Here is a 21,387-nt window from a genome sequence, read left to right on the forward strand (position 1 = left end):
CATATCCCAAAAAATTGTGCACAATGAAGCACACTGGTAATTCAATTTGAGATGACATCCTAAAGGATTCCGGTCATAAAGTGGAGAACACTGTCTGGGTTAGGGGTTTAACATAAAACAAGATGTTAGAACTTCAGAAATAAAAACATGCATGGGCACTGAGCCATGTTTAAAAGTTTTATTTTGGGTTATTTTTGAGTTGTAAGAAAAAAATCCAGTTGTTAAATGTAAGGTCAGGGCTGTGGTGGGTCCAGACCCCATTCCAGGAACAATGTATGATATATGTTGCATGTTTATATGAAACGATCTGTATTTGTTTGAATAAACTTGTTTTCACATTTTTCCAATTATTATAACTGGCCAAAGATATTAAGTTCTTGTTTACTTTATGTTACCTTATTACAAAGACCACAAAAGCCCACACTGAGCGAAATCATTTATGTTTCAATGGTTTATTTACAGTGTATAATAACGAGACATGACAGACACAAATGACAGATGTTACACAAAAACCAAAAAAAAAAAAAAAAACCCTTAAAATAAATATACAATGATGAAGTGCACAGAGGAAACCTTCTTATCAAGGGACAAAAAAAAATCACCAATAATTTGTCCAAAAACAGATCTACTGAGATAATCCATGCATTATCATATAGTTATTACCACATGATGACGTTACATCAGTTTACATGTGATTAGATGAATGGTATTCTGTATACTGGGTGTACCAAATGTGAATGAAGTTGCACATCTGCTACAGGCAATTAAGCCACCTGTTATTTACATGTAAGGACCTTAATGCATACACACAGTCAATGGGTGGAACTAGTAGAGTAACATTTATGCAATGGATATGCAAAGTAAATATTAAATAGTATGAAAACCACACACACACACAAAAAAAGAGTTGCACTTAAACATTTACAGCATTAGCATGAACGTACCACATTGCCCTAAAAATAGTGACATTACATCATTTACACATATTACAATAGAGCAAGCAAAAGCACAGGAGTGGTATCATGTCCACAAACTGGCAGCCAGGAGCCAGTTTATAGTATACAGTGTATTTCACAAGCTGTATAAATGATAGCTCATCAGTGCTCTGGTGCCTTACCAGCAAAATGACCTGCATTATGCTACAATAAACACACACACACACACACACACACACACACACACAGAGATGCAGACAGATGCCCCACAGAACAATGTCGCAGTGTGGGAAGAGGGTGAGAGGGAAGCGGTGGAGGTGGGATAGAGAGCGGCTGGGATCTCCCCAGCTCAAGTGCCCTGGAAGTGACACTTCCGCTTGAGGAAGCAGCTGGACACAAAGAACAGAAAGAGAGCTACTGACGGGTGTCTGACTACTGATGTTACAAGGTCTACCTGGCACGATCTGAATCACTCAGTCTGTTGCTCATAGTCTTAGGATTCTGATAAACTCTCCATCTCTAATGCAGGGCTGCTCTTTTTCCAATTGGTAGGTCAACAAGTAATGAGAACGATCTCACTGGCTCTCCCTCAGAGCAGCTACCCTTCCACTGGTGGATCCACTGAGATGTCGCCCATTGGCTGTTCCTACGGAGAGTGTGCACCCATTGGCATCCATGCCTGAAATGCAGTAGCTTTCTATTGACTCTTTCCTCAACAGCTCTCTTTCACATGTATTGTTCCTCAAGTTTCTTATTGGCAAAAGAGCAGAATTCTAATCTGAGGGTTAACCGTGAGGCACGACAGTTGGTGTTTTATGGAAAGTGTTGGTGTTTTCTGATGCATCTTCTTAACCTAAGTCTAATGTCCTAAACTTGAGTGAATATTCTCTGCAACACTTATTGTTCATATACTGTATGTAATGACAAAAAAAAGATGACTTCTTTATAAACATGTGAACAGAAAGGATAATATACAGTACAATATCTTTTTATGAACAACCTTAAGTAAATATGTACATATCTACAAAAACACATTACTCTGCCTCCATATCACCATCTTAAAATGTTTAAAGTGGAGTCTTATGAGACATTTCTCTGTTCCTCACAAAATATGCAACGTTTCGAATGCTACTGAACTCTTCAACTAATTCTAAGTCTAGGCAGCAGCACCTAAACTACAGGCATGGGAGTCATGAGAGATTCACTGATGAAAAACAACAGTCTCTGTTTTTCAATCAAATTCATACTATTCAGCCATGTATATGTAGAGACAAGAGTAGAAGTAGATGAGTAGAAGTAAAAGGTGAATTGAGCTTTTAAAAACAAGTCTTTTGTTTTTAACCAGCTTTACCGGTTTTACCTCTACTACAGTATCTTGTATTTGGGAAGCTTGAAGGACTCTGTCAAATTTGGTTTTCAAAGTTTCACACAGTACTAGACAAAATCCTTCACATAACAAACCAAGCATAATACTGCTCTTAAAGCTGAAATGTTATTCAGCCCAGAAAGTTCGTCATTTGCACTTTAACACTTTGAGATGCTACTTAAATTGGTTCCCTGAAAATATTAATAGAAGTCCAATAAGAAGTCTTTTCTTTACATTTTAACAAGAAAAGCAAAAAAAAAAAAAAATTTACATCTATGACTAATAACTACCTAAGAAAAAGAAGTGAGTCTATACGTAGTTGTGTTCATTGAAGCGACCAGAAATGTAGAGACCAGAGGAAAATAACATGCACGAACATGTACTTCACCTAATTATTAAGCTTTTGATTTGAATATAAACAAAGCATAGTGTCAATCTGCAACTGAATAATTCTGAAGCAATGTATCTCTACTAAACTGCCCTAAAGCGGCCTCAACCCATCATACAAAACACAAGACCAATATGCACTTTCAAAATGAAAGACTCCAGGACTTACGTGTATATACTGCTAAGAAAGAGCATCTACATCCAAGATAGCGATTGATCATAATTTTAAAAGTGCTTTTCTGACCATTTGTATTGACCTACAAATCAAGAACAATGGCATAAGGCTCTATTTTACATCAGCACAAGCTTAAATTGCTGGGTAAGCTGGTATATTTGGGTGGTTGCAAGCCATTTCTTTCACAGTTGTGCTCTTTCTATTTTCATGACCCTAAATGAACACGCTACATTGAAATGGGGCATAATTGGGTGTGAAAACCCATTGTGGGACCTGTAAAAATGCATGCGCAATACCGACCCTATTGACCCCCTCTTAGCACAGATGCAGGGCTAAGACACTTCTAGCTCTTACAACCCGGTGTTAACTATTTGTCCCCCCATTTCAACACACGTTTTATCTCTGCATTAGCTTGGTATTTGTATATTTATCCCCCTGTATGTTTTCAGTGACTCTTGATTTTGGACTGTTGGCATTCGAAAAATAAAACGTACATGCTTGTATTCAAGTCTCGGCAGTTGTGACACGTTTGCACTGCTCTGTGCCACATTACCACCTGTGCTGATGGTCATGAAAACACACAAAGGTTTAAACACTGATGATTAAACCTTTAAAGAAAGGTTTAAACATCTTGTTAATATGAATGTGCTATGCTCATGAAAATAAAGCTTGATATATGATAAACTTCCCCAGTACCTATGCAGAGTTAAAAATTCATCGTACCACAAAAGGACCAGGTTCGACCTGTTGTGCAGAAGTGAAGGAGTCACTGTGTTAATCGACCCGACAGGAATATCAAAGAGCATGAAAAAGTAAAACTCTCCCTAAAACTTCCATGTCCCATCATCCCATGTCACTTGATCCTGAAGGAATGTGAAAAGAGTGAAAGTACTCTGTACATTGTCCCCTAAGCACATCAGTAAAGGGAAGAGAGTGGGAAGATGATGTGACTTCTTTCTGCCCTAATGACTGCTCCAGGGTTCGCTTATTTCACTCAGCCTGGGTTTGTCTGAAAGGCTTACAGACTTCGTAGAAGAACCAGCATTGTGGTGGATTTTTTTTTTATGCCCGTGGCTGCCTGGGAGCCTCTACCTCCAAAAAAACATCGTCACTGGACAGCAGAGGCTGAGTAGGAGTGATGTGACCGCTTCCTGAATTACGGCGTGAGGAGTGAGAAAAAGGCTCCTCACGGAGAGCTGTGACTACAGGCAACCTGGAGCTGAAGTTCAGATAGATCTACAGGAGGGAAGAAGATGGGAAACATTTGCTTCAGATAAGTTAACAAAAGGCAATTGAATGCTAAAGATGGCTGTCTGTGGACATCAAATGGCGTACATGTTTGGTGCTGTCTGAGATTTGCTGTTCAACCTTCTCCACTATCTTGCCAAATGAGGGTCTTCTGGAGGGGTCTGCATCCCAACATGACTGCATGATTTCATACCTAAAAAGAAAGGTATATATTCTGAACATACATGACACACATTACTGTATATGCTATAGTATAAGAGGAATAAAACACTTCAGAACATGCTGTTAAAGACATAAACAGTTCAATCAAAATTATTCATCCCCCATTGCAAATCAGGTTTACTGTTAAAATTTACAGACTTTCAACTGTTTGCAATGAACATATCAAACAAAAGCAATTGAAATAGTTCAACACAAGTGGTTTCCCCAAATTCAACTGAAAATGCAACTTATAATGATTTCTCCAGTTTCAAAATTATTCAACCCCTTTATGGCAAGCATCTTTAATACTTAGTAAAGCACCCTTTTGCTGTTATGACCTGCTGCAAACGAGATGCATAGATCTTGCAGCCTTCCTGTGGAATCTTAGCCCGTTCCTCATGAGCAATGGCCTCCAGTTCAGTAATATTCTTGGGTTTGTGTGCTGCAACCGCCTTCTTCAAATCCCAATGGAGATTTTCTATGGGGTTTAAGTCAGGTGACTATGATGGCCCTGGAGAATCTTCCAGGACTTCTTCTGCAACCAAGCCTTGGTGGAATTTGAGTTATGCTGCTGGAAGGTCCAATGTCACCCAAGCTTCAGCTTCCTCAAAGACGGCATTATGTTTTATCCTAGGATTTCCTGATACTTCAATGAATCCATCTCTTCTTCCACACGCTACAGGTTTCCAGTGCCAGAGGATGCAAAGCAGCCCTGAGAGCATCACTGAGCCATCACCATGCTTGACTGTGGACAGAGTGTTCTTTCTTCATTCTTCTTTCTCCAGACATACCGCTTATCCATTGTGCCAAAAAGTTCCAATTTTGTTTCATCGCTCCACAGAACAGAATCCCAAAACTACTGTGGCTTGTTTATATGATTATGAGGCGACTGTTCTTGTGCTTTTGGGTCAGTAGCGGTGTACGTCCTGGAGTTCTGGCATGTAAACCTTCTGCGTTTATGCGCCATACTGTGCTCACTGAAACCTCAGTGTTTGTTCCCACCAAGTCTTGCTGCAGGTCTTTTGCAGTCACTCGAGGGTTTTTCACAACCTGCCTTCTCAGAAAACTGGTTGTAGCCATTAGCTTCCTTTTTCTGCCTCGTCCCGGTATTTCAAAATTTTCTGCCCCTAGCCAGTTCATGTGTTCCAGCTCAAGCACACCTGGTGAAACTAATGAAGCCCTTGATTAGTTGCATCAGGTGTGCTTGAGACAACACCTGTTTTGCATATTTGTGCTGTTGTGAGGGATTCTATTCAGGGGGTTGAATAATTTTGAAACTGGAGAAATCACAAACAAAGACTGCTTCTTCTTCCAACAACATGGCCAGATGTGTTTTAAACCTTACTTAACCCACACCATCTTCTCATGTTGCCATATCAAAGTTTAAATATGACCTACAATGAAAAGACCCTTAGAGGAAAACAAGTTAATACATATATACATATATGTACACACACACATACTTACATTTCACTCGGAGCAAACTCCGGTGATTCCATTCGGTATCCCTCCTTGATCATCTTGTAGAATTTGGCGTCTACAGGTATACCTGGGTAAGGACTGCTTCCTGAATATTTCAAGCAATAAAAAGTACATAGTTAAGGCCAGTTCCAGTTCCAGTTCACTATTACTTCTAATAACTTTTAAAACACTGAAAAAAATTCACATTTTTCAGCATTTTCACATTTCACCTTATCCAGAATGACTGACTTTCTTTGTAATTTCTGTCAGAGACATATTCTTATGCTAGTACAAACAGGTCAGAGTCTAAGAGTACTATCAAGCTAAAGCTAAAGAACCACACACAGTTCCTCAAATGTCCATTGCTCCATGCAATGAATATATACTGTACATGGTGCAATCGATGTAACTCATATTCAGTTATTCTCACCAGCCAAACAGACGAGGTACACACGTGTTGTTTGTTCAGGCTGAGTTCATTAGACAAGGTTGCCTATGTTTATTTGAATGCATATTCTTAGTAGATGATATTTCTAAACTGGTCACTCGCTCCAGTGGTCAGTAAAACTTAGCAAGTGCATTATTAAATCATGTCATGTTCTTAAAATTCTGTCTGTTAACTCACATCTGGATTCATGTGCGGAAATAATAAAAGCTTACCCAGAGAGAAGATCTCCCACAGCAAGATGCCGTAAGACCACACATCACTTTCGAATGTGTACACACACTCAAAGATACTTTCGGGAGACATCCACTTCACTGGCAGACGGGCCTGCACAAGATAGAGCCGTTAGATTGGTGTTACATTCCGAGTTGATTCACAAGTAAAGTTCCCTTTCAAAGGGAACTCAACATTGCGTGAGCTCCACGCTGTGGGAAGCGCCCTCGCACGTGACCAACATATGAAGCTTGTGTAACATAATGCCTATCTATAGGCCTGCCGTGATCAGGTGACATGGCAAATAAGCTCGTCGCGTGATATAAAAACGGCACTCGAGAGGTCTGACTGTGCGCATTGTGAACGCCTTACAATTAGGCAGCTCCGCTCGCGGCTCGCTCTCTTCACAGCCGAAAGAAGTTGGGTTTCAGAGTTACACGGATCTGGGCCGGCCGATGACGAGGCAGCCAGCCGGTTCAGATCCTGGGGATCTTATATGGATCTGGAAGAGGAGCCGGAGACAAGTGCTGCTCTATCTCTTGCTCTGTCTTCTGGGTCAGGCTCCCTGCCTGATTTTGGAGCGACTCCTCCTTTCACTAAGGACAGCCATAAAAAAAATTCCTCTCTGACTCCAAGGAGCCAAAAACGGAGAGCAGCTCTCAAGCATATAAAGTGAGTGCAATGTACATTCTGGGCAACTGGAATGTGGGGGCAGGCATCCTGTTGAGGCAGGGGCTGAGGCCCAGGGATTGGCGGCTCCATCCACAAGTTGTGGAATCAATATGGCAGAGGTTCGGCTAAGCGGAAGTGGATGTGTTTGCCTCTGAGGAGACAACACCCTGCCCGCTGTGGTTCACCCTCACTCCTCCCACACCATTAGGGCTGGACGCCATGGTGCACATGTGGCTGAGGTCACATCTGTACACTTTTCCTGTGATCGCTCTGCTCCCACAAGTTCTAGCAAGAGTTCGAAGACTGTCTACGTCTGCTGCTAGTAACACCATATTGGCCAGCTCGAATATGGTTCTCGGAGATAATATCCCTGCTGGACAGTACTCCTTGGGAGATCCCCATCCACAGGGATCTACTGTCTCAAGCCAGAGGGCTGATTTATCACCTTCGGCCGGAACTATGGAAACTGTGGGTCTGGCTCCTGAGGGGCACCAGCTCATAGATTCTGGTCTCGCAACTGAGGTTGTAGAGACCATGTTAAACACTAGAGCACCAACCACAAGGAAATTGTATGCACTCAAGTGGCAACTTTTTGTCTGGTGGTGTGAGGAATGTCAGCTAGACCCAGTGAACTGCGCAATAGCTACAGTCTTGGAGTTCTTACGAAGACATTTCTCAGCAGGGTTGGCTCCTTCTATAATCATGGTCTAAGTGGCCAGCATTTCAATTAGCCATGCCCCAATTGGTGGAGCCTCTGTGGGGCAACATCCTCTAACTTCGAGGATTATGCATTGTGTAAGGCGGCTGAGGCCCATCTGGAGACCAGGCATACCTTCCTGGGACCTTTCTGTGGTCCTGGAAGGTCTGTCAGGTTCCCCATTTGAGCCCTTAAGAGTCAGCCTCAGAGAAGCTTCTGACTCCAAAGGTGGCTCTTCTGCTGGCCCTGGCATCTCTTAAGTGAGTAGGAGATCTACAAGCTCTCTCTGTTGCCCCTTCCTGTCTTGACTTTGCCCCTGGATTAGCCAAGGCCTTCCTATATCCTAGACCGGATTATATTCCTAAAGTGCCTACGTCTGCTGCCCAGCCAGTAGTGTTGCAGGCTTTCTGCCCTCCTCACACCGGAACAAGAGAAATTGCTCCGACTGTGTCCAGTAAGGGCTCTCTGTACTTACATCTACTGCTCCGGCCAGTGGCCGGAGCAACTGCTGGTCTCCTTTGGCACGACAGTAGAGGTGATGCTGTGTTGAAGCAGCGCATCTCTAATTGGATAGTGGAAGCAATCTCTATCACTTCTGAGGCCTGCCTTCTCGCTACACCTCTGGGCATGAGAGTTCATTCCACTAGGGGTGTCGCCTCTTCAAAGGCTTTGTCCAAAGAGGTACCCTTACAGGATGTGTGTGCTGTAACAGGGTGGTCTATGCCACACACATTCATTCGATATTACAGCCTAGATATACATTCCACCCCGGGTCGAATTTCTTGCAGTGACCCTCAGGCTTGGATCTTTTTGTACAGGCCATACCCTCAGTATGACAGAGTGGGTATTGTCATTCCTACAGCATGGAGCTCACGCAACACTGAGTTCCCTTTGAAAGGGAATGTCTGGGTTACGCATGTAACCCTGTTCCCTGAGAAGGGAACGAGATTTTGCGTAGCGTTGCCATACTGGGGCATGCCTGAGAATTGCATCTTCACTTCAGATAATAGAGGCTGACGGCACGGTTCACAGGTGCCGTTTATATACCACGCAACGCACTTAAATGCCACATTACCTGATCACGGCAGGCCTATAAATAGGCATGATGTTACACAAGCTTCAGATGCCGGTCATGCGCGAGGGCACTTCCCACAGCGTGGAGCTCACGCAACATCTCTTTCCCTTCTCAGGGAACAAGGTTACATGCATAACCCAAACGTTTTGACTTGCATAGAATTTCTAGTTTCCTTTCCGAGTTGTTTTAGGGGTCGGGTATGTATATAATTGCACATGCTGAAATCTAACTCACATAGCCAGAGCCAAGTTATCAGACTGTAGCATGCCTTTGTGGCAAAAGTAGTAGATGTCAGTAGTAGTAGATTAACTTAAAAAAAATCTAATATTTTATAAATTCAAATTATTAGTGATAACATTCACATTCTTGTCTATTTAAGATTTTAGTTCTACCCTTTTTCATTCATGGTGAATTTTCTTTTTTTCTTCTTTTAATATTGGGCATGTAAATACTAGGTAAAGACAACTAAATAATAATTTCCTGTTTCTGGAGCACAACTTACATTTCCTTTAACCACATAGTTGGAGTCAGTAGTGATATCACGGGCAAGTCCAAAGTCGCAGATCTTGGCCACTCTTCCTTGTGTGAGAAGGATGTTTCTGGCTGCCAGATCTCTGTGAATACACTGAACACACACACACACACACACACACACACACACACACACACACACAACCCTCAATACAGAATTGGGAACATTCCAAAAGATGGTTTAAATACCATGAACAATGTGTCAGACTGCCTTCTCATTAGAGCTCTCATTAGAACTGCTATGTGATCTGTTTAAGTGGTGCCTCTGAAATACTTTGCAGAATGTTGACTCTGAATGAGATCTCAAACTAATTTTTGTCCACTAGCTTGAACGCCCAGACATATATTCACTTTTAGCTCTTACAGATAGTTCTAATGGTTAACAAAATAGATTTGCATGTTTTACCACAAAAACAACCTCAACCCACAGAGCTGAACAATGATTAATATAACTGACACAACGTTCTGTATACTGCTTTGAGTGAAGTGCTCATCCACTCCAGCAAGGAGCTGTAATTTCTGTGACCGTGTTATTACCTCAATATTAAGTTTGTGTTTGAATGGAATTAATGTTTTGGAAAATGTAAATAAACACAATATTTTGGAAAGCCATTTGAGGGCAACATAAAATATGTGAATGTCCATCCATTCATCCATTTTCTGTACTGCTTATCCTACATTGGGTCGCAGAGAGCATGGAGCCTATCCCAGGGAACTCGGGCCACAAGGCGTGGGGAGAACACGTAAACTCCACACACTGCAGAGGCAGGAATTAAGCCCCCCAACCCCAGAGGTGTGAGGCAAATGTGCTAACCACTAAGTCATTGTGCCCTTGCAAATAAATATATATATTACCCTATTAGTGTAAACTTTGTAATTGTCCCTTGCTTTTGTACTGCATTGTATTGTAACTGACAACATACAGTACATTTCAACCATGGATTTTCTTTCTTTGGGTTTATTTGGGCTTCAAGGCAAGTGTTGTTTGTTTTTTTAAAGACGAAGGCTGGGACACCTAGATGTCCCAAAAGATCTACAGCAGAAAAACAAAGAAACCTCAAAGGCAGTTAGACAGGTAAATTCAATCAGCCATAAAATAAGATAAGCATCCTCTTAACACAGTTCTGTATAACTGTCCCTGTATATCTACCGTTATCTGTCTTATATCGCTTGAACTTAAGTTGCCAACTCTGAATATAGTCCCTTCAATGCAATGGAAGAATCAGATATCACTTACAGTACTGAGATCACATGTAGGACCAGAATACTCCCATTAGTTACATGTCTAAACTGCAACGACTCAACCACTTAAGTCATTGCTTCAGGAAAAACAACAGGCTGTTCTCAAAGGGCAGTCAATTAAAAGTTAAAATTCTTTCAAAATTCTCTGAAGAGCCCGTGTCAAAACTGTTTAACATGCTGAGACCTTGGGGCTCTGTGATAAGTTTATACAATCATCAAACAAGTTTTAGTTTCTCGAGCAATAGCTGATTTGTTTGTCATAAAAATATTCTCAAAGGGCATTTGAATGTGCAGTGTGTCTTACTTCAATAAACAGCATTCTGTCAGTTGTTTTCACAATGACTATTCTGAGGAATAGGCAATGAAACACGTCTATTTGTTCAACCTGAGAACCTAGAAATGTGTTTGCGTGTATGTGTTTTGACACGCTTGTAAGGATGTGCACGCATGTCTGTGGACATGTGAGTGCTATCATTGGTAATCTGAACCATGACTGGACACTCTGAATAAGTGATCCCTGAGCTTCATGTAGGAGCACCTAGGATATTGTGTTTCTGCTATTGGAGGGGTCATGACAGAAGAATGTAGAAAATGACATAGCAGAGGAGAGAAGAAAAGAAAAGAGAAGAGAAGAAAAGAGCAGAGAGGAAAAGTGAGAAATTATGGAGTTCCTACATTTTTAGATGCCAGGAAGTCCATGCCCTTAGCAACTTGATATGAGAAGCTGAGGAGGTCTTCAGTGTCCAGAGCCAAACCATCCTCTTGAAGAACCTCACTGAACACGTCACTGTCAGTGTTAGAGCCAACACCTAAAACAGAAAAAGAAATAAGTGAGTTAGGGAGAGAGAGAGAGACCAGGGGCATAACCTGTCCTGAGCCTGTGGCCCCAAATATTTTTATTTTAGCCATGAATAATTCTCCATTTTGAGCGGTTTGTCACTACCTATGCCAAAATTGAAAGAAATTCCAGAAATGATGAGGAAGAAGGTGATTGAAATACATCAGTTTGGGAAGGGTTACAAAGCTATTTCAAAGGCTCTGGAACGCCAAAGAACCACAGTGAGAGCCATTATCTCCAAATGGAAAAACTCGGCACAGTAGTGAACCTTCCCAGAAGTGGCCGACCTTCCAAAATTCCTCCAAGAGCACAGCAACGACTCAGCCAGCAAGTCACAAAAGAGCCAAGGACAACATCAAAGGACCTACAGACCTCTCTTGCATCAATAAAGGTCACTGTTCATGACTCTGCTATCAGAAGGACACTGGGAAAACATCTGTGGAAAGAATCCATGGAAGAGTGGTGAGGTGAAAACCACTGCTAACCCAGAAGAACATTATGGTTCATCTGAATTTTACTAAAACACACCTTGATGATCCTCAAACCTTTTGGGAGAATGTTCTGTGGATTGATGAGTCAAAAGTGGAACTATTAGGAAGACACCTATGGTGAAGCATGGTGGTGGAAGTGTGATGGTGTGGGGACGCTTAGCTACTTCAGGGCCCTCCCAACTTATACTATCTATACTATCAGAAAGACACTGGGTAAAAATGGCATCCATGGAAGAGTGGCGAGGTGAAAACCATTGTCGAAAGTGAAAATATTTGGAAGACAGGTGTCCCGTTACATCTGCCATAAACCAAACACAGAATTCCACAAAAAGAACATCATACCTACGATCAAGCATGGTGGTGGAAGTGTGATGGTGTGGGGATGCTTTGCTGCTTCAGGGCCTGGGAAATAATTGAGGTAAACCTGAATTCTGCTCACTGCCAGAAAATCCTAAAGGAGAATATCTGGTCTTCTTTCCCTAAATTGAAACTCAAGCGCAACTGGATTATGCAGCAAGACAATGATCCAAAGCATAGAAGTAAGTCCCAGTCCTACAAGTAAGTGAAAGACTGATGTCCAGTTATCAGAAGCGTTTGGTTGCAGTTATTGCTGCTAAAGGTGGAACAACCAGATTTTATGTTTAAGGGGGCAAGTTGTTTTTCACATGGGTGATAATTGTTGCATAACTTTTTTTGCTTCAATAAAAAATAATTGAATGAAAACTGTATTGTGTGTTTGCTCAGGTTGCCTTTGTTTTATGTTGCATTTTGTTTGAAGATCTAAAACTATTTAGTATTAGATATACACAAAAACAGAAGGAATCAGGATGGGGGCAAATACTTTTTCACCTCACCGTAGTTGTGCCTCCCCTTGGCTAGCAACACCAAGCTAGATTCCAAAAAGTTTTATACTTTGTCGGTCTGGTAGTCCTGCAAACAGTGATAACACCCGAGGCAAAGTTTATGATAAATTTGTCCAATGGAAACAGCTTATTTTGAAGTACGTTTTTAAAAGTTTTTTGATTTAGAAGAATCTGGGCTCAGCCCTGAATCATTAAAAGTCCAGCTAACGCCCCTGAGACAGACATATTATACACTGCATGAAAGATTTCTCAGAAGAAGTGAAAAGAACAGAAGAGAAGAGAGAAGAAAAGAAGAGAAGAGGTGCAATTCTTCTTCACTATGCCATACCTTTAGGTAGTGAACGTTTCTCAGTGGACTGAACTCCCAAAACCAAAGGCCTCATAGTCATATAGCCATTTCTACCGTCACTGCAATAATCACAAGCCATAATCACATCATGTCAGCAGGCGTAATTACTTAATTGTTATTACAAATTAATTGTAACAAAAGAAACTGCAAAAAGACAGATATATAAACATGTCTCACCCTGAATCTGGATGTAACAGAACATTTCTATAGTAAGTGTCATCTCCCAGTCTGGAGCAGCAGAAGCAGTCACGCTTTCGGCGCAGGAAGTTCAGCAGGTCGCCAAAACAGCAGTACTCAGTTATCACCAGAGTCGGACCTGGGGAAAGGCCCAACAGCAATCAAATCAATAGCTCACACACATTTACATTACTTTTTACTACACCTCCTTATTCGCTAACTGCATTACCTAATCCATTTATTCTATCATTTCAGTTTAATTCAATTCAGTTTGGCCTGCTTTATTGGCATGACAGTCAATGGAATAACAAAAAGAAATTATTACAGTTTGGGAATTAAATATATATTTACCATTATATTTAACTAAACATTGTTGAGACTAACAATTTTAATCACAATAAAATATTTTGCTGTAGACTATGTGTGAGTAGTAAATGTGTAAAGTGGGTCTGTGTGTATTTTTGAGCTTCTCCAATTTAGGAATGAAGGACCTCTCTCTCTCGCTCTCTCACCTCCAACAGTGCAGGCACCCAGTAAGTTGACGATGTTTATGTGGTTGCCAAGGTAACTGAGCACCTTCAGTTCTGACATCAGAGCCTCTTTCTCAGTGGCATGCGCACTTGCTGTGGCACAACATCAAATGACATACAAATGAATATGAAAACAGTAGAACAGGCACACAAAAGATACAACTGAATCTTAAATTCTGAGGGTAGCACTAAAATAAAATGTCGGTTTATTCATGAATTCATTAATGGTAAGTGACATGAAAACCTTAAGCATATACATCTCTCTCAGAATGTAAAAGTGTTAGGATTATTTTAAATCTTTCATTAACTGTGCTTCCTAAACATGACACTTAACCTAAAGTACATATCATGTTACTGACATAAGGGTATGTAAGTTGTGTCCTCTAACACTTAGAGTCTTTTCTTAGTGGTAATATAACCTGATCTTTGTGAGGAGTATTGATCTTGGGTTCTTGGAACTGAAGCCTGTTAAGTCCATCAAGTGAAAGAGTCAGTTTTCCCACAGTTTTATTTACCAGAGTGACAGCTGGATATCAGGTATACACTGCTTCCGAATGAGACCTTCTAGCACAACCTATATCACTTTGTATTAACAGGAATCGTGTGATTCATTAATCAGCATGAGCTTCTACAACTCTGCTTACGTTTTAGCATTTTGACCGCCACAGTCATCACTGTATCAGCCTTGGACATTCCATATGCTGTGGCCTCCACCACCTTCCCGAATGCTCCTGAGCCAAGAGTTTTGCCTGGGGATGCAGAAAAACAATCCAGTGATATAAATCTGTTGTAGCAATGTCCACCATTTAACACATCAGAGACACGTGTGCATTTCCCTTCAGGTTCTCTCATGGGAACAGTTCTGGGATGCTGACCTTTGATTTGAATCAATTGGGGAACTTGTTAACTATTACCAGCCATTTTGGCACAGGCAGTGTGTTCTTTGTAGGTTTGGAATGATGCCAGACTTCCATAAAACACACATAAAGTACAGTATGCTATAAAACACAATTGACAAACACTCTACGAGAGAAAAAAAAAGAGGAGGAAGTGGGAGCCACATAGTGTGTCATTGACTGATGGCACCAGGGATGGAGATGGTAAACAAAACCCAACTGACCAAATCGCAGCCTGTCCCGCGGAAACTCCCACTGATGGTCATACGGAAGCTGGGTAGGGTCAATATAGACGTAGTTGTTGCCATGGATTCCCTCAATGACTTTCCACTGAATCTGGTATTTAGGTTTCTGTAGATGTACATAGGATAGACTTTAGCAAAGGGACACAGTGAGAGCCAGATTATTGCAAAATGTTCCCAAACAAGACATAAACACACTGATATATTGGTCTATTATTACAGCAATAAAACAATGCACTTCTGCTTTTCCCTGTAGTGCGATAGGTTATAGAGCAATAATATAGGGAATTAAGTAATATACCATTTTTTCGTGGTATATACTGTTATCTACAAAATGTTACTTCCAATAACCTTATGGTTTTAGTGCAAAACTTAAGAAGCCAAATTCGTGATGGCTGATTAAATACATATATGGTACTGACAAATTCGCAAATTTGCTTTTACATATAGCTATTCTAGTACAACAACAGACCCTAGAAACTGCTCTGAGGCCTGACCCATAGTAAAAACTTGTTTGTGGTGTGTATGTGTATCTGTGTATAGTGTCCGTGTGTGTGTGTGTGTCCGTGTGGCCATGTGTATGTGTGTTATTGTTGCTGTTGAACTGCTATGCATAGTGGGAAGACTGCCGTGTATAACATAAAAGATCATGGGAACCCGCTCATAAAGTGATCTAATTAATCACAGGGGTTCCCTCAAAACAGAGTGTTTTTGCTGGAGAACTACAGTTAGATAACCTGGAAATGCATGACAAAATGTACATGTATGGCTTGGATTAATAACGGTTCATACTGTAAAATGAGGACCTCTTCTCATATAAATAACTGTCAGTATAATGCTAGTTCCCTTTAATCTTCAGGAGGACACGCTGTGCTCTTAATATGATTACAGTTATATATTAGTGCAAGTTTCAGCATAAGTACTGCAAATAGCACTTATATTTCTCTCATCGGTAAATTGCAGTAAATTAGTAATGTCGTGCTACAGTAATCTAAGGCTTTAATAAGCATACATACCGCTCCTTACAAAATTGGTAAAAAAAATCATCAAGACACAGACCTTCAACTTTTTTTATTTCAATTATATATATATATATATATATATATATATATATATACACACACACACACACACATACATAATAATTATAATATATATATATATATATATATATATATATATATAATTTTTTTTTAACAAAATCAGTACTGTAACATTGCCAGTAAGTTCAATGCCCAGTCTGCCCTGCACTGTGTAAGTTGTTCAGCCTTACCTGTATATACTTGTAAATGAGAACAAACAGGATGAGGCAAAGGATGGCTGCAGCAGCAGTGAAGCCAATCAGCAATGGAGTAAAAAGCTCATGAGGAACAGTACGTTCTGGAAAAAAACAAATAAACAAAAAAAAAAACAATAACAAAAAAAGATATCAGAAAACCAAAAATGAAAGGCACTAAAGAGATGGTGTGGTGCTAGGTTGGGCTGGTGTTCTGGCTCATATAAGACACACAAACAAAGAAAGAATGTAAGGATGCATAAGTTCTCTTAAAAGCATAACAGTAACTGATACTTGTCGTAAACAAGGGTTGCAATTCCCTTATGTACATAGGGATCTTTAGGATTTCAAAGATAGTAAAAAATGACAGAAATCATACCGAAATAATGCAGCTTTACTGTCATATCCAAACTCACAGTTTGATCTACATATACAGTGAGTGTACTATGGTAATTACATACAGACCCTAGCTTATTTTGGCTTTGTCCTGTACAAATTTGTACACGTTTCCTAACGACTACTATGTTGCTAGGTTCTGTGTGTGTTTGAGTGTTATTGTTTTTCTGCTTTGTACTCTGAGGTGTAATAAGCTCTTTAGTCATAAGAAGCTTTCTCTCCATTTCAAATCCGAGAATGCATACTCTGCAGGAAATAATCCCCTGTAAACCGGTCACTGGCTTTTACTGCTCTCTCTCTATCCCTCCCTTCATTGTTCCACTGTTTCTAAAAACCTGTACCTTCATATCATCCCTTTTCTACAGCACAAGCATGGACACACACACACACACACACACACAAACACACACCCACACCAACTCACACACACACCCACACACTTTCATGCCCCCTGCAAAGAACAGGCTTGATACATAAATCAACTGTTACAGAAGTTTAAACTTTGGGGTCTTTCTCCACTTACTTACATACTTTACTTCTGCCGAACAGACTCAGGCAACCACCTCCACCCCAAGGCCCTGAACTCGCACCAGTGCAAACACTTCTTACCACCTCCATCCCAATGCACCATTGCGTTTATACTCCAGAAACCTAAGAGCCCCAGGCAGACACTCAGCTGAATTTAAAAATAACGAATAAAATCTGGAAAAAATAAGGATGCTAGCTGGCAAAAAATGTCAAATGTTGCGATAAAACTCATTCCAACAAGACCATGGTTAATTTTGCTTCACCTTGCAGTATTTACATGCTCCAGCAGTGCTTGGTAACATGAAAATAAACCAGAACTTCAGCCCGGCATGATAAACTGCTCTGCACTGGTGATGCTTTGGCACCCCTGGGCTTCTACACATTTATTGGTTTCATTCAACAGTATGCTGAAAATGTTTAGTGCAAGCAAAGCAAACAGTGGATTGAAGATCTACGCTGGCCAGATGACTTAAAATAAATAGAATTATCTGCAATAAATTGGATCTTACAAGATACAAACAATAAAAGAGATCTGGGACATTTTCTTTTTGCAATGAATCAATGAAGCAGGAAGAGATTAAACTAAGAGATGTCTAGCATCTACAGCAAAGTCCAAAGCTGAAACACAAGAGAAATGGAGTGTGAGAAAGAGAGTGAGAAAGCTGAGAGAAATTCAATGAAGGGTAATGCCTGAATGGACCAAAAACCAAACAACAGCTGAACAGAATAATGGCTGTTATGATAAAGCCATGTCAGCCACTCAACAGCAGTGGACAGTTTATAATAGAATTGAACATAAAATGGAAATAGATTTATATCTATGTTGGACAAAGAGACTACAAGAGCATTAAGCCTTAAAGCTTAACTGTATGGGTGTTTCACAATCTGTTTATTCTTCTGAGTACAAAAATTTGTATCGTTTGTGGTTTCTGGATACAAAAAAGAACAACGTCTATTTTAAATTTCAACATCTGCAAAAAAGGAGATCCAAGAACTTGACAATATAAGTGCAACAAGATAACAACAAAGAAAGAAGGAGGTTTTCTCAATGGCTCTCTCAGTCTCCAGAACTTATTTCCCAAAAAAAGGCAGTGTATGGCATCTGTCAAGATTATAACAGATGTCAGGGAGAACCTTCTTGGATCCTCTCAGTTAAAACTGCCAAGAGGATTGGATCAGAAAGAGGCTGGAGGCAGTTATAAAGGAAACTACTGGGCAAACAAATGATTCGAGTATATATCATCATAAAGAAGTAAATGGAAATTTTAAACTGATATCATTTAAAAAAAAAATTTCACTATTAAAATATACTATTCAATATTTTTTGTTACTTAATGCAATGAAGGAACATCTGAAACCTAACACAATAACTTGTTGGTACAAGTGTTTGTACATTTTTTGTGCTTTTTCTTCTTAATTTTTTCCTAAGGGTATGCAAATTTTTGCACTTAACATACCTTGGTTCGTTAGTCACATGGCATGTAAATCTACTAAACTGATCGTGACGTTTCGGAACATAATGGAGGTTAGGACGGATGCAAATGCAGATAAGAGCGTGATTATATGAGAGAGAGGCAGACAACTCCAAATCGTGAGACAATAGTGTGGTCAAAAACAGGCAATGGGTCCGGCGATCAACAAACGGGCATAAACGAGGCAAAACAGAATCGAAGAACGAGGGCGAGAACAAGACTATACAACTATAACACATGAAACGAGGAACAAACGCTTGGTATATGGAAAACTCACGTGATACTTCACGAAGTACAATGAGACACGAAACAGCTGAGACTAATGATGACAGATACAGGAAACAACCAATGACAATACAGGGGCGGAGACAGGACATAAACCGAACAGATGCACATGTAGAAAGTAAACAAATTCAATGTCACTGAAAACCCAAAAGCGTGTGCTAGCTCTTCGGAGCGCGCTGCGTGCTCCAGTGCTTAGCGCGAGGGGAAATCGTGACACTGATCTTCAAACAGAATTATAGGCTTGCCTTTCTGATTCTGTATTTTCGTATTTGTCGTTAAATAATTGGTACATTACATGTACATTATAGAAAATGTTGTTCTCAACAAATTCAGTCATTATCATTGTAAAAAAAAACAACAACATTGTAATTGTGTCACTAAAAATAATTTCAAATAAATCTACTGTTTTAGCATTTTTTATAGAATGGCAGAGGAGCAATTTGAGAGGAGATGAAGTCAGACAGTGACTTGAGATATGTATCTAATGGCTAAGGAAATTGTTCAGAAGTTCCTCCAAATATTTGATGTTCAATATTTTCAGTTCAGGCTTATTAATCCTAGTGCTCATTTAGTATTAGCACCATTTACTGTTGCTAACACTGCTGGATACTGGACTCCTTTAGCAGATATTAGTGCTCACGTCTTTCATCAATAGGATAGCAGTACAAATACACACTAACAAACGTTTAATTTAATAACATTTAATGACCTGCTGACAGATCACCTCTGATCCCGGAAACCCTTTCTATTGTTTTTTTTTCTTCCAGTTTTATGTATGGAACTGGTTTTAAATCAGGAATTAGGCCTTAACTGGGTGTGTTCTTTATTGTGTGTAGAGTGTTTACATGTTTGCTTGTGTTCTCACCGCTGATGGAAAACAGCGTGTAGACAATCTCGCCTTCGGCTGAAGCCACACACTCCAGGGTGGGGTAATTGTTCTTGGTGATGTTTAAGCGGCTCTCCACCGCTCCCTTCCCAAAGGGTGGGTTAGTCATGGTTACAGTGACGACATCCTCCTCCTCTTGTGTGGCATTTAACAAATTAGAACACCTAGAGTGTCACATAATGAATTAACAATAGTCATGGACATGCACTAATGGATGTCAAGGGTCAACACACACACACACACACACACACACACACACACACACACACACACACACATATATATATATATTAACAGAACAACATACAAGTTACAACATGTATACCTGTTGTTGTTACCAACACCAACATACATACCAAAGGAACGTTACACAGAAAGTCTGGCACTGAATGCTTTTCTGATGTCCCTGCATTCACGTACCAACATGTACCAACATGCTCAACATGGGTAACATGGAGGTCTAGCAATCCTACTTCTCCTAAGCTTTATCATGCAGAAATTCTGAAACACTGTGTCATAAACATGTCTGGCATTTGTTGATTTATTGTAAGGAACCAACTGACCATGAGTATGAGCAAATGAATCGTACAGTTACACTAATTAAGACTTTGCATCACTACGTTGTGAGAAATTGTATTAAATATACAGTAGCATCATCGTATCGCACCCACTAACCATCAATGATTGCCGATTGTATCAGGAGATTTCAAATCTAACATAATCTCACATAATTGTGCTCCAAAAGCAGTGGTCACTCATAGCCCTAATGCTGATTTGCTTCCCAATGTTTGAATGATTCATTCAAACATGATTAAATCATTTAAGATCAATTCAAAGTGATTTTTGCTTACTCATGGTCTTATGATGTATACATGGGTGTCCTTTGCTCTGTTTTTGGGTCAACATGTTTCTGTCCTTGATTATGTTTTTCTCTTATTAGCATTAGGTATGTCGTTTGCACGTACACATCAGTATAAAAGCCAACTGTATCCAACTTATGTTTAGATTACAGGCTTGAGACTATTGTCCAGGCTGTCTTTGCACAAATAATAAACCATGTTTTTGATTCAACACTGGCTCTCTGGCGCTTGGTCTCCTGATTCTTACTTCTCGTGAAACTTCAGCATTTTGATTATCCAGTAAAGATTTATATCGTCACTATCATCTAAACCTATTAAACTGTATAAAATAAAAGCAGGGATAGTTCTTAATGGGAGATTACAAGCTTATAAAGGTATGGTTAAAGCAGAAAAAGTAGTAAAAGTCAAGTAGTAAAGTCAAAACAGCAGTTAGGAAAATGTCGCCCTGTGTGTTTTTATGGGAACAATAAAGGGAACTACAGTAAGCAATGACAAGATTTGAGTACTCTGTGCTACAGTACAGTATATTATACAATACCTCTATGTAGACAGTCCCTCCAGGATTTTGCGATTGCAGAAATGAATGCAAAATCAAGGAAACTCTGCAATATACCGAGGAGCTCGCAATTTTTCACAATAGCTGCGTTTAC

At 40.1% G+C, this 21,387-nt stretch overlaps 1 protein-coding gene across 3 annotated transcripts in view; it reads right to left on the minus strand.

Moving 5' to 3' along the window:
• Positions 1-433: 433 nt before the first annotated feature.
• kita (KIT proto-oncogene, receptor tyrosine kinase a) overlaps positions 434-21,387 on the minus strand; it is a 32,526-nt gene continuing 11,572 nt past the window's right edge. For all 3 annotated transcript variants that reach the window (XM_053613869.1, XM_053613868.1, XM_053613867.1), the window contains exons 9-21: positions 19,857-20,041; positions 16,308-16,414; positions 15,017-15,143; positions 14,541-14,645; positions 13,879-13,989; positions 13,367-13,505; positions 13,169-13,248; positions 11,324-11,457; positions 9,378-9,500; positions 6,434-6,545; positions 5,780-5,879; positions 4,199-4,304; positions 434-4,099 (exon numbers count right to left, since the gene is read on the minus strand). In XM_053613869.1, the coding sequence (XP_053469844.1) occupies positions 3,926-4,099; positions 4,199-4,304; positions 5,780-5,879; positions 6,434-6,545; positions 9,378-9,500; positions 11,324-11,457; positions 13,169-13,248; positions 13,367-13,505; positions 13,879-13,989; positions 14,541-14,645; positions 15,017-15,143; positions 16,308-16,414; positions 19,857-20,041 (1,603 nt within the window). In that variant the 3' untranslated portion in view covers positions 434-3,925. The remainder of the gene's footprint in view (positions 4,100-4,198; positions 4,305-5,779; positions 5,880-6,433; positions 6,546-9,377; positions 9,501-11,323; positions 11,458-13,168; positions 13,249-13,366; positions 13,506-13,878; positions 13,990-14,540; positions 14,646-15,016; positions 15,144-16,307; positions 16,415-19,856; positions 20,042-21,387) is intronic.

Source organism: Ictalurus furcatus, chromosome 25 (assembly GCF_023375685.1).
Source record: "Ictalurus furcatus strain D&B chromosome 25, Billie_1.0, whole genome shotgun sequence".
NCBI lineage: Eukaryota > Metazoa > Chordata > Actinopteri > Siluriformes > Ictaluridae > Ictalurus > Ictalurus furcatus.